The sequence below is a fragment of the Arachis hypogaea genome, chromosome 9, assembly GCF_003086295.3.
Source record: "Arachis hypogaea cultivar Tifrunner chromosome 9, arahy.Tifrunner.gnm2.J5K5, whole genome shotgun sequence".
Taxonomy (NCBI): domain Eukaryota; kingdom Viridiplantae; phylum Streptophyta; class Magnoliopsida; order Fabales; family Fabaceae; genus Arachis; species Arachis hypogaea.
This window is the reverse complement of record NC_092044.1, coordinates 79,056,505-79,070,457: the sequence shown is the minus strand read 5'-3', so window position 1 is coordinate 79,070,457 and position 13,953 is coordinate 79,056,505. Positions and strand designations below refer to the sequence as shown.

The 13,953-nt window shown below is 38.8% G+C and overlaps 1 protein-coding gene across 3 annotated transcripts in view; it reads right to left on the bottom strand.

Moving 5' to 3' along the window:
- Positions 1–616: 616 nt before the first annotated feature.
- The window catches only part of LOC112711084 (uncharacterized), a 28,942-nt gene continuing 15,605 nt past the window's right edge, over positions 617–13,953 (bottom strand). Inside the window, exon 6 of one of the 3 annotated variants that reach the window (XM_072203052.1) lies at positions 617–784. In XM_072203052.1, coding sequence (XP_072059153.1) covers positions 752–784 — 33 coding nt within the window. In that variant the 3' untranslated portion in view covers positions 617–751. Of the gene's footprint in view, positions 785–1,686; positions 2,685–13,953 lie in introns of those variants that run through there. The other 2 variants (XM_072203048.1, XM_072203049.1) reach the window with 2 other exon arrangements.

Here is a 13,953-nt window from a genome sequence, read left to right as displayed (position 1 = left end):
AGCATTTTAACAAACACCTAGAGTGCAAGAAAAGTAAACATCATCAAATGCAAGAATTAGCAAAACCCATAACTATCACAAGCAAGAAATCAACAATAACAATGAAGATAAACATAGAAAGGACATAGAAACATAAAATTGCATTAAAGAAAATTAAAATTCAACAATGGTTCATCAACATAAAAGAGAGCAAAGTAAGAAATTAACAAGAGAAACTAAGAAGATTGAGACAATAGAACACTAAAATATAATGAAAACTAAAATCAAAACAAGAATTAAAAGATAAATTTGAGAGTGATTAACCTAACTTTACCCTAATTTCTATCCTAAATCTAGAGAGAGGAGAGAGCCTCTCTCTCTAGAGTTCTACCTAAAACATGATGAAAACTAAACTATGACTACTTGGTTTATTCTCCCTTCAATCCTTGGGTTCAATAGCATCATAAATGAGTTGGATTGGGCCCAAAATGAGCTAGAAATCGCCCCCAACGAGTTGCCCAAAATGGACCCATGCGGCTCCATCGGTGCGTACGCATACAGTGCACGTGCGCATCCTTAGACGTCAAGCAACTATGGCAAATTTTATATCATTTTGAAGCCCCGGATGTTAGCTTTCCAACGCAACTAGAACAGCCTTATTTGGATCTCTGTAGCTCAAGTTATGGTCGATTTAGTACGAAGAGGTCAGGCTTGACAACTTTACAGTTCCTTCATTTCTTCATGAGTTCTCCCGCTTTTCATGCTTTTCTCCTCATTTCTTCCATCCAATACTTGCCTTATGAACCTGAAATCACTCAAAAAAACACATCAAGGCATCAAATGGAATTAAAGTGAATTAAAATCACCAATTTAAGGGCCCCAAAAGCTTTTTTTTTACGCTTAAGCATAATTCAAGGGAGAATTACAAAACCATGCTATTTCATTGAATAAATATGGAAAAAGGTGATAAAATCCCCCAAATTAAGCACAAGATAAACCACAAAATTGGGGTTTATCAAATCTCCCCACATTTAAACCAAGCATGTCCTCATGCTAAGAATAAAGAAGGACAAGAAAAGGGTATGAACATTTATTCAATGCAAAGAAACTATATAAACCTATCTACATGCATGCAACTAAATGCAAAATGCTTCTACCTACTTTGTCAAAAGCAAATCAATCTCCAAGAGTATGTATGAACAAGTAGGGCTAAGATCATATGATGATTCATGAATCCTACCAATTCAAACATTAAAATGAAGTTCAAGTACACTTGCAAGAAGAAAGCTCATGAAAGGCGAGAACAAGGAATTCAGCATCGAACCCTCACCGGATGTGTATCCGCTCTAGTCGCTCAAGTGTATAGGGTCGATCCACTCAATTCTCTTCTAATCATGCTTTCTATGATTTTTTTTCATCTAACAATCAACAATTATTCAATGCATACATACATTCATCATGAGGACTTATTCATTGGTTGTAATGGGGCTAGGGTCAAGGTAGGATGCATATGGTCAAGTGAGCTTGGAATTTGAATCTTTGATTAACCTAAGCTCTCACCAAACACATATAACAACCTATACAATTCTAATACACAACCTAGCTACCCATGATTCCCACTTTTTCACATACTCATGCATTCTTTTTAATTCACATCCCATATGCATTGATTTTTATTAAACTTTACTTTGGGACATTTTTGTCCCCTTTTTATTTCTTTTTCTCTTTTTCTTTATTTTATTTTTTTTCTTATATATATATATTTTTTTTCTTTATCATTTTTTTCACATTTTTTTGTTTTTTCAAAAGTATATACAAACGTATCAATGCATATGGTTTTACATATAGTGCATGAATATGTACTCAATTCCCAAAAATCTTCAACAAAAATGCAAAAACACACTTTCCTCTCAACCAATGTCCCAAGTTTCCCATGCCCAAATGATATACAACTCACTAGCCTAAGCTAATCAAAGATCCAAATTAAGGATATTTATTGTTTTTCACTAAGGGGTAGTGATGTGCTAATATTAAGAACAAAAGGGATTAAATAGGCTCAAAATTAGCTAACAATGGTTGATGAAAGGTAGGCTATTTGGGTAAGTGAGCTAAATAAAATGATGGCCTCAATCATATAAATGCATGTATACATGGAATAATGGACATAAAGAATCAAACAAATCAAAGATTACAATCATAGAGACAGTAATACACACAAGAATGAAAATAAGTGGTTATAAGATGTAACCACACAATTAGGCTCAAAACTCACATACTTGTGTTCTTAGCTCAAAAAGCATGTTCCAAAATAAATTCTTCAAGCAAGTTCAACAAGAAAAATTTTTTCAAATTGGTAGGGTGCCCTAAAACAATTTTTCTTGGAAAAGAAATCATCATCCTAACCAAGTAGTCCTAACATAAAAAGAAATGATAGAATATATACAAATTATAACTAACATGCAACCTATCATGCAATGCAACAACTAACTAAAAAAAATTGGTGTTGAAAGAAAGAAATTGTTACCCATGGAGATCGGTCGGACGACCTCCCCACACTTAAAAATTTGCACCGTCCTCGGTGCATGCAAAGAAGAGCAAGGTGGATGGGTAGCTACATTTGATGAGTTTCTTCAAAGGGTTGTTCAGGTGAACTTGTTTGTTGCCCCATTGAAGCTTTTCCTTTCCTTTCCTTCTTGGTGGCCAACCTCAAAGGAGAGAAAAAGAAAGAAAATTAAGCCTACAACAAAGATAGCAAAGCATATAGAACATAGGCGGGGGCTAATGCCAAATAAGAGTAGGGTTCTCACTACATGTTAGCTACGCATGTGAGTGAGAAAGCAATTCAAGCAAAGGCATATTAACTAATACTTGATGCAAGAGTAAAGTCAAAGCACGAAGAGCACTCAAAAGCATCAAGTTCCAACAAGAAAGAGTGGGTCATGAAAGACATGCAAGTTCATATCAATGCATAAAGAATCTAAGAGTCATACAAGATTAAGAATTGATTTAAAAGTTTCATCACCCAACAATATCAAACAAGTCAAGAAGCACCAAGATTAACCAAGAAATTCTCAACAATTGAGTAAGAAAATTCAACACCATTATTAAAATAAGAAACTTAGAAAGGGAAATAAGAACAAGCTATAAAAACAAAATTAAAATGCAATGAATGAAAAAAAAAGCAAATGCAATAAAAGAAAATGGAAGAATAGAAAAATTTTTTATTATTTTTTTTACATTAGTTTTTTATTTATTTATTTTTATTTTATTTTAAATTTTTTTTAGAAACATATTTTTTTTCAAGAGAGAAAGAAGAAACAAAAAGAAAAAGAAAGAAAAAAAATAGAAAGAAAGAAGAAGAACAGAAGAAAGAAGGAGAAAGGAGGAAGGAGAAAAATAGGGTGCAAATCCGCGCGCGTGCCATGCGTGCTTATGCACGGATGCAGCAGGGACAATCCGCGCGCGCGTGCCATGCGTGCTTACGCACGGATTCAGCAGGGACAATCCGCACGCGCGCGCCATGCGTGCTTATGTGCGGATCGCCTGGCACAAAGTAGGCATAAAGCGGGCACAACTCTCGGGTTTTAGTACTAGGAGTTGTGAAACCACATCGGCTTGCCCCCATTTCTTCCTTTTTTTTAAGGCACAAAAACAGAATTTAACCTTCTCCTAACCTATAAACATTCTAAAGCAACCAAAATTCAAATTTAACAACATATCTTTCTAGTTTTTGAAAAATTTTCAAACATACTAAAAACAAAACTTATACTACAAACAAAATGCAATCTAACAACAACTAAACTAATCAAAACAAACTAAGAAACAACCAATCAATCAAAGAAAAATGTATAAGAGTATAGAAAATAACAAAAACTACCTACAATGGCAACTCAAATCACTTATTAGCCAAATCTAAAAGAGAGTGGAAAGAGTTTACCATGGTGGGGGTGTCTTCCACCTAGCACTTTTATTTTAAGTCCTTAAGTTTACCATGGAACTCCCACCAATGCTTGGTTCTTCATTGTGCTCCAAGATTTCTAATAAGTTTCACCAAATCTTGATGGAGTCCTTCACAAGCTAAGGGTTCCCAAAGTTGATCCTCATATATACCCGGATCCCAAATCTTGTTTCCACACCCATCTTCAAGTTGATAAAGACAATTCCATTTGGGTGGCAAGTGATTCGAATTCTCATGTAAGCACCAAAGCATCTTCCTAGAACCCTTTAGTTGAGAACTATACCAACCATTGCACTTAGACTTTGAGTTTCTAACCACAAGGAACCTTGATTGGCATTTCCATCCACTAATCAATTTCCTTTTCTTCCTAACCCGTCAAAGAGCTCTAAGTTGTCCATGCGTCTTAATCAAACCATATTCAAGTGGGAAAGTGAATATTAGAGATAAGAACTTTACCCACTTGAATGTTATGTTGGATGGTGACTTAGGAAGGGACGTCTCCAATGGTCTTATAAGTTCCATTCCCTTGTACTCTTCTTGGACTACCTCCATCTCTTGGCAAGCTTCTTCAATGTTCACCTCTTGACAAGGCTCTTCATATTCAATTACTTTCTCACTAACCTCTTCTAGCTCTTTTCTATTTTTCATATCACAACTTAGAGGTAATGTGAAAATTATCTCAACATCCACCTTAATTTCAAGATGAGGATATTCTTCAAATACCAAAGGATCATGTGTTAGTGTGGGATCATCTTCAAGAGGGAGATTTGTTGCTTGCTCATCTTCTTCCGATCCTTCATCATTCATTATATGCTTAGGAGGTTGCGCACCCTCCTTAACATCGCCTTCAAGCTCAATGGAAGAAGGTTCAACAACATCTACAAAATTATCAACCATATTGCTTGGTGTGGAAGTGTCATCCAACTTGAAATCCACCTCTTGTTCAACTTCGCCTAGGTCTTCAACCGCTTTTTCTTCATTAACAATCTTTTCCTCCTCCACTTGTTGCAAGACATGCCCCATCTCCTTATCCTCATGTTGAGATTCTAAAATCTCCTTCATGCTCCTTTCTTCGGTTAATTTCTCACATTCATCCATGGAGATGCTTTACTTGTTGCATGAGTCCCATGAGTCCAAGGTGGCTTTAATTTTGGCAAGGTTAGCCTCGATAGCTTCATGTCTCTTTTGGGCTTCCTCTTGCTCCTTTTGACGGATGATTACTTGAAGCCGATCCATTTCTTCCTTAAGACAATCCATTGGCTCTTGTTCCACTTGTCTAGTATGAGTAGGATCATATTGCTCTTGGATGGATGGATATGGGTGTTCTTCCATGGAGGTTTGTGGTGAAAAGGGAAATTTATTGTGGTTGAAAGTTATCGTACATGGGAGGTGATTCATCTTGGTAATAGTATGGAGGTGGTGGTTCTTAAGGGTATTGGTGGTGGAATTGGGGTGGTTCTACATATGGTTCATATGGCTCATAAGGTGGTTGGTATGGTGGGTAAGGATTAGGGTCATAATGAGGTGTTTGGTGGTATGGGGCTTGTGAGTAAGGTGGTTCAAAATCATGTTGAGGAGATGGTTCATAGGTATGTGGTGGTTGTTGAAAATCACAATAAGGGTCACCACATCCATTAGATTGATATGCATTAGGATTGGAATTATACCCATAAGAAACCGGAGGTTGTGGTTGCCAAGAAGGTTGATCAATCCCTTGAGGCTCCTCCCACCTTTGATTGTTCCATCCTTGATGCATATTGTCATTGTAGCTCCCATTTTCTACAATATAATTTGAGCCAAACTCATAGCCAAAGTGGTGAGAATTCATAATAGCAAGAGGAAATAAAAACAAAACTAGTAAGAAATAATAAAAACTAACTCCAAAAACAAGCAAAAACTAGCAAAGAAGCATATTAACATGTATACAATAACCAATAACATAACACCATTCCAACTCCCCGGCAACGGCGCCATTTTGATAAATGAGAATTGTTGTCGGTCTAGAAATTTCTCTCATAGAAATTAGAACTTTGTTGTAAGCATAGTTCTAAACCAACAAACAATTCCCACATAAAAAATTTCAGTTGTCACAAATACAAATCCCAAATAAGAATTAACCGAAGTATTTCAACTCCGGGTCGTCTCACAAGGAATTTCAATGAAATGCTCAAATATTGTCTATGAGGATGCAAAGGGGGTTTGATTTTAAATGGGCAAGAAAATAAATGACAAGAAAGTAAATGAATAATTCAATAATAAAATAGAGGAAAGATACTCTTGGCTAGACATAGGTAATTGGGATCACTGATGCAGGTGGAAACTGTCTCTCAACAAATTTCCTTCGGCAAGTATACCGAATTTGTCGTTAAGTAAAAACTCACAATAGAGTGAGGTCGAATCCCACAGGGATTGATTGATCAAGCAACTTTAATTAGAAGAATGTTCTAGTTGAGCGAATTCAAAATTTGGGTTGAGATTTGCAGAAAATAAAATGGTGGGAATGTAAATAACAGAAAAAGTAAATGCTAGAATTAAAGAGCTGAAAGTAAATGACTGAAAGTAAATTGTAGAATTGTAAATGGGAATGGGGTGTTTGCTCATGAAAGTAAATGCAGAAATTAAAGAGAATGGGTGAGATCAGAACTGGGGAGTTCATTGGGCGCAGGAGATGTTGCAATTCTCCGGATCAAGTTCATTTTCATCTCTTCCTCAATCAATACACTCATTGATCTCCTTGGCAATCTTAATTGATTGAATTACAATTTCTTGCAATTCAATCTCTCAAATCTTGATCAATAGCCAATTCCTTGGTCAATTGCTCATGAGAAGAGATGATGTGTGGTCACTGATTATACCACATGCATTTCCCAAATCAAGTATTGAGAGGATTATAGTCACATATCCATCCAAACCCAATTTGGTCCAGCATGAGAAAGCATTTCTAACTTGATCTCTTCATTCCTCTTTCAAGGCTCAGAAGAGATCCAAGTTTGAATAGCTTCTTTTTCAAGATAACTACTCAATGGGATGAAGATCGAAAGCTTTCAAGTAAAATCAAGATAAAGATAGAAAAAGAATAATGAAAACTAGTATTGATCCATCAACTTACAACAGAGCTCCCTAACCCAATGAAAGGGGTTTAGTTGTTCATAGCTCTAGAAAATGAAAACAAAAATGGAGAATACATCATGGAACTAGAAGAGCAGAGTAAAATACAGAGAGTAGTGCTATTTTCCAACTTCCAGAACTCCCTAAATAATTCAAAGCTACTCCTATATATACTACTCTTCTCAGCTTCTAGTTGGCTCTTCAAGTCTTGGGCCTTTGGATCTTGAGTTTGAAGTAGTTTTCTTCTTCATTTGGGCTTGGTTTTACTTGCAGAGAGAAAGTGTGAAGTGGGCAGAGACTTTAGCTCAGGACGTTAGGGGTGTTAACGTTTTAGTGAAAGTATGAGTTCGAGAACGTTAGTGACACTCAACATTGTCACTAACATTCCAATGTACCCCTTTGCCTCACGTTAGAGCCCACGTTAACTATGTTAACGTGGCTTATAACGTGGCCTTGCCAACCTTCGAGAACGTTAGTGACATTCAACATTGTCACTAACGTTCCAATGTGCCCCAATGTCTCACGTTAGAGTCCACGTTAACTAGGTTAACGTGGCTTCTAACGTGGCCATTCTTAGTCATCCCCAACATTAGTGACAATGTTGAGTGTCACTAACGTTGGCTCATCTTTCACTCATCAACGTTAGCTTTCCACGTTAAGTAAGTTAATGTGGAAGTTAACGTGGCTCCTTGGGGTTTTGTGGTTGCTTCCAACGTCAGTGACAATGTTGGGTGTCACTAACGTTGTCGACCACCCTTGCCTCTTACGTTAGCTCCCACGTTAACCAAGTTAACGTGGGAGTTGACGTGGTACATTGCACCTTAGGCCAACGTTAGTGACAATGTTGAGTGTCACTAACATTGGCTTCCTTTCCCCTTTTAACGTTAGAGGCCACTTATGATCATTGGCCAACGTTAGTAATAATGTTAAGTGTCACTAACGTTGGCTCAAAGTCCCTTCTTCACGTTAGAGTTCACGTTAACTTAGTTAACGTGACTCTTAACGTGGGCAATGATGGCTTCGAGAGCGTTATTGGCAATCACTTTTCTCATTAACTTTGCAACTTACCTCCCATTCCACGTTAGTGGTAACGTTAATTAGATTAACGTGACTGCTAAGTGGTTCTTCCTTGCTTCCTTTGGTCCTGAAATCAAGCAATAGAGTGCATCAAAGTTCTAGTCCAAGTCATGGGTAATGCAACATACAATTTGTTATTAAACTCATGCAAAATCCTCATGAAATCATGTAAAATTCACAATGTATGCTTGAATCAAGGTGTAAGTGAATATCTACTCAAAACTAGCTTATTTCCTAAGAAAATGTATGAAACTACCTTAAAAACAGTAAAGAAAAGGTCAGTGAAACTGGCCTAGATGCCCTGGCATCACAACACCAAACTTAAAGCTTGCTTGTCCCTAAGCAAGTATTGGAACAAGAGAATGATGAATGGAATGCCAAGAGAAATGAGTCATTCTTGTGGAAGTCATGTCACTGATTTTATGGTGGTTTCATGCATAGCAACTTAGGTTCATTCCATTACTGGCTTTCAGACCTTTATCATGTCCTAAAACACTGACTCTGCTTACATCCCATGAGACTTTTATTGATCCTTTTATTGTCATTCTAGGGCTTATTTGTGTTCTTCAAGCTAAGTGCTCTGTAAGGGGGCAACTCTTTAAGATAAACTTTCAGCCAACACTCCCGAACTAGTTGGTTCAAGGTGCTAGGTGTTGAGACACCCCTAAGGACTTACTCCCTCAAGTCTCTCCCCCATACATACACACCACAGGCATCTGGTTCATTTATTTTCCTTCTTGAGACCTTGGTGTCCAGCACCTCTTTGGGTTACTAAATGCTCTGTAGTGAGGGTTACTCTTGATAGTGGACTTTCAGCTGATAATCCCGAGTTAGTTAACCCAAGTTACCAAGTGATAAGGCACCCCTAAGAGCTTATTCATCCAAGTAAATCCCTCACACAGGAACACCACAGACACATGCCTCAAGATTAAAACCATTGGTGCCTAGCCTTATTGCTTACTCTTTTTCTTTTGTTTTTCACTTTAAGTGTTATTTCCCTTTCTCTTATTAGGATCTTGTTATTTACTTAGTCTCATGGGTATATTCAAAGTATAGTATTCAGGCCAGATAGTTGTCATCCCCACCTTATGGTTGAACCAACTTAGCTAACTTATGACTACACCACAAACTCAGAAACTTACTCCATATAATGAACTCCACTATGGTCTTTTGAAGAAAAATCATTCTCTTTTTCATTTGATTTTACAAGACAAGCATACAATAAGTAAAGATATGATGCAGTAACATAAAAAATAGTAAGCATAGACTTCTTCATCAGAAAACTTAAAATGCATAGTTGAACTAGGTTCCAATCAACACATGACTATTAATTAACAATGCATTCGGACTTCCAATTTTTAACACGATGAGTAGATGGAATTAAGTAGCAATACAACCTTTGGGAGATGGTTTGCCACACCAATCCAGTTGCCCTCTTGTCGTCATTGTCATAGTTCTTGATGCCTCACTTTCTTAGTTGAAGGTGCACCATCTCCTCATAAGCTCCCTGCAAGGTTATTGGAAGTTGCTTGTTTCTCAAGCACTTGAGGAATAGTCAGCTTGCATGTATGCTTATGATTTCTGAACTTATTTTGGTGTGTGAACACCAAACTTAGTTCCTTGCCTACTACAAAACCTTGCATGCATGCGTAGAACCTCGTATCTTGATGTTAGCAACCAATTAACTAAAGACTAATCTATATCCAAGTGGTTCCCTTGATTGGTCAGAGCTAGCAATGTGCTTTGAGAGTGTAGTGTGATTCTAACTAGCATCCTTTGGTGGGACACCAAACTTAGAATCGCACTTTCACTCTTGAATTATTTTGGTGTGGAACACCAAACTTAGCTCCTTGCAATGCAGGGGAAACAACTTGTGATCTTTATTGAAATGCAGCTGAAAAAGTAGTTACCTAAGGTTGGGTTGCCTCCCAACAAAGCGCTCTTTTATCGTCGCTAGCTCAACGGGTCCTTACTTCACTTGAGATGATATTTTGCTCTGGGGTTTTCCCCCATGTTGCCCAGATAATGCTTGAGTCTTTGTCCATTCACTGTAAAAGTCCTCTCTGACCTTTCATCCATGATTTTGATGTGTCCATATGGTGAGACTTTTGTGACAATAAAAGGCCCGGACCACCTCGATTTGAGTTTTTCTGGGAACAGTCTCAATTTGGAATTGTAGAGGAGTACTTGCTGCCCCTTTTCAAAATCCCTGGGTGCAAGATGCAGGTCATGTCTCCTCTTTGCCTTCTCTTTATATATCTTAGTATTTTCATAGGCTTGTGACCTGAATTTCTCCATCTCTTGCAGCTGCAAGATCCTCTTTGCACCAGCAGCAATGCTGTCAAAGTTTAGTATCTTGATGGCCCAGAGAGCTTTGTGTTCCAATTCTAGTGGTAAATGGCAAGCTTTCCCATAAACCAGTTGATATGGGAAAATTCCCAGTGGTGTTTTGAATGCTATCCTGTATGCCCAAAGAGCATCATCCAGCTTCTTCGCCCAATCCTTTCTTGATGCACCCACAGTCTTTTCCAGAATCCTCTTTAGCTCTCTGTTGGATATCTCTGTTTGTCCACTTATTTGGGGATGGTAAGGTGTGGCTACCTTGTGTTTCACCCCTTATCGTAGGAGAAGAGCCTCTAGTGGTTTGTTACAAAAATGGCTCCCTCCATCACTGATGAGGGCTCTTGGGACTCCGAACTGGCTGAAGATATTCTTCCTGAGGAAGTTCATGACCACTTTATTGTCATTTGTTGGGGTTGCAATGGCCTCTACCCATCTGGACACATAATCCACTGCCACCAAGATGTACTTGTTTGCATATGAGGTTGGGAATGGTCCCATGAAATCTATTCCCCACACATCAAATACTTCCCGTTCCAAAATGAAATTCTGTGGCATGGCATTTCTTTTGGGCAAGTTCCCAGATCTTTGGCATTCATTGCAGCTCCTTACTAGTTCTTTGGCATCCTTGAATAGGGTGGGCCAAAAGAATCCACTTTGTAACACCTTTGCTGTAGTCCTGTCCCCTCCAAAGTGGCCTCCGTAGCATGAGCCGTGGCAATTCCATAGTACCTTTCGTCCTTCCTCTTCTGAGACACATCTTCTAAGGATTCCATCTGAACACTTCTTGAAGAATAAGGCTCGTCCCAGACAAAGTATTTTGCATCATTCATGAGCTTCCTCTTTTGATGTTTATTGATCCCTGGAGGTAGAGCCCCAGTTGCCTTGAAGTTGGCAATGACTGCAAACCATGGGGCTTTGTGCACTGTCATTAACTGCTCATCAGGGAAGAGCTCGTTCACACTCATATCATGTGTTCCTCCTTCCTCATGAGGAATCCTGGATAGGTGATCTGCCACCTTGTTCTCCACTCCCTTCTTGTCTCTGATTTCAATATCAAACTCCTGCAATAATAAGATCCATCTTATTAGTCTTGGTTTTGATTCTTGCTTGGCAAATAAATATTTAAGTGCTGTGTGATCTGTAAAAACAATGACTTTAGCACCAATGAGGTACGATCTAAACTTGTCAAATGCAAAAACTATGGCTAGCAATTCCTTTTCAGTAGTGGTGTAATTTCTTTGAGCATCATTGAGGACCTTGCTAGCATAGTATATTACATGGACTAAGTTATTTTTCCTCTGCCCTAACACTGCCCCTACTGCAAAGTCAGATGCATCACACATCAATTCAAAGGGTAAGTTCCAATCAGGTGGGGAGATGATAGGGGCAGAGGATAATCTTTCTTTCAAATGCTCGAATGCCAACATGCAGGTTTCATCGAAGATGAATGGTGTATCTGATACAAGGAGATTACTCAAGGGCTTAGCTATTTTTGAAAAATCTTTAATAAATCTTTTGTAAAAGCCATCATGCCCTAAAAAGCTTCTAATTGCCTTGACATCACTGGGTGGAGGAAGCTTTTCAATAAGTTCCACTTTAGCCCTGTCCACTTCGATTCCTTGGTTAGAAATCTTATGGCCAAGAACTATTCCTCCTGTCACCATAAAGTGACATTTCTCCCAGTTCAAGACCAAATTGGTCTCTTGGCATCTTTTCAATACCAAGGCTAGGTGATTCAAGCAACTAGTAAAAGAATCTCCGAATACCGAGAAATCATCCATAAAAACTTCAATGAATTTCTCTATCATATCTGAGAAGATAGAAAGCATGCAGCATTGGAAAGTCGCAGGTGCATTACATAGCCCAAATGGCATGCGTCTGTAGGCAAACACTCCATATGGACAGGTAAATGAAGTTTTCTCTTGGTCTCTAGGATCAACCACTATTTGGTTATATCATGAATAACCATAAAGAAAACAGTAATAAGCATGTCCTGCGAGTCTTTCCAACATCTGATCCATGAATGGGAGAGGGAAATGATCCTTTTGTGTAGCTTCATTGAGTTTTCGGTAGTCAATGCACATCCGCCATCCCGTGATGGTCCTGGTAGGTATCAGTTCGTTCCTCTCATTGGGAACCACAGTGATTCCTCTCTTCTTGGGCACAACATGCACGGGGCTGACCCAAGGGCTGTCTGAGATCGGGTATATTACACCTCCTTGCCAAAGCTTCATAACCTCTTTCTGTACCACTTCCTTCATGATTGGGTTCAGCCTTCTTTGGGATTGAATGGATGGTTTTGCATCATCTTCCAATAGTATTTTATGCATGCATATAGCTGAACTGATTCCCTTCAGGTCAGCAAAGGTCCATCCGATGGCGTCCTTATGCTCCCGCAGCACCTTGAGCAGTTCATCCTCTTGATCTTGGCTGAGGCATGAGCTTATGATCACTGGGTAGTATTTATTTTCTCCTAGGTATGCATATTTGAGAGTGGGTGGCAATGCTTTGAGTTCAACCTTGGGTGCCTCTGACTTTTCAGCCTCTTCCTTTGGTGCATCTTGTACATGACTCTCTGCTGTTGCAACATCCTCACTTGATATATACTCCTCCTCCATTGATCTCTCAGGCTCTTCATGCTCTTCTTCTTCAAAACACTCCAGCACTTCTTCTTCAAGTGCGTCTAACCTCATGCATTCCCCCAATTGTTCTGGTGGGTAACTCATGGCCTTGAACACATTGAATGTCATCTTTTCATTGTGTAATCTCAAGGTAAGATCACCTTTTTGGACATCAATGATAGCTCCAGCAGTAGCCAAGAACGGCCTTCCCAGAATAATGGAGGTCTTGGCTTCCTCCTGCATGTCCAACACTACAAAATCTGCCGGGAATATGAAGTCTCCTACTTTCACCAACAAATCCTCTACTATGCCATGAGGGAACTTGAACGATCGGTCTGCCAGTTGTAAGGCCATTTTTGTGGGTTTAGCCTCCTCGATCTTCATCTTCCTCATCATTGCTACTGACATCAAATTGATGCTGGCTCCTAAGTCACAAAGGGCCTTCTCTACTGTGATTTTCCTATAATACAAGGGATCTGAAAGCTCCCAAGATCCTTCAACTTCTGGGGTAGTTTGTGCTGGATGATAGCACTACATTCTTCGGTTAGTATCACAGTCTCATTGTTCTTCCAGCTTCTCTTCTTAGTCATCAGCTCCTTCAGGAACTTGGCATAGAGTGGCATTTGTTCTATTGCTTCAGCAAAGGGTATGTTGATTTGTAGTTTCTTGAAGATTTCCAAAAATCTCACGAACTGGTTGTCATCTTCTTTTTTCTTCAACTGCTGAGGATATGGAGCTCTTGAGATGTTCAGTTTTGGCATCCTTTTTTCTTTTTGTGGACTTGAAGTGGGAGTTTGAACTCCATCTTGCTCTTCTCCCTTTTCATTTGAGCCTTCTTCTTGTGGTTTTTGGGAGAGTTCCTTAAGT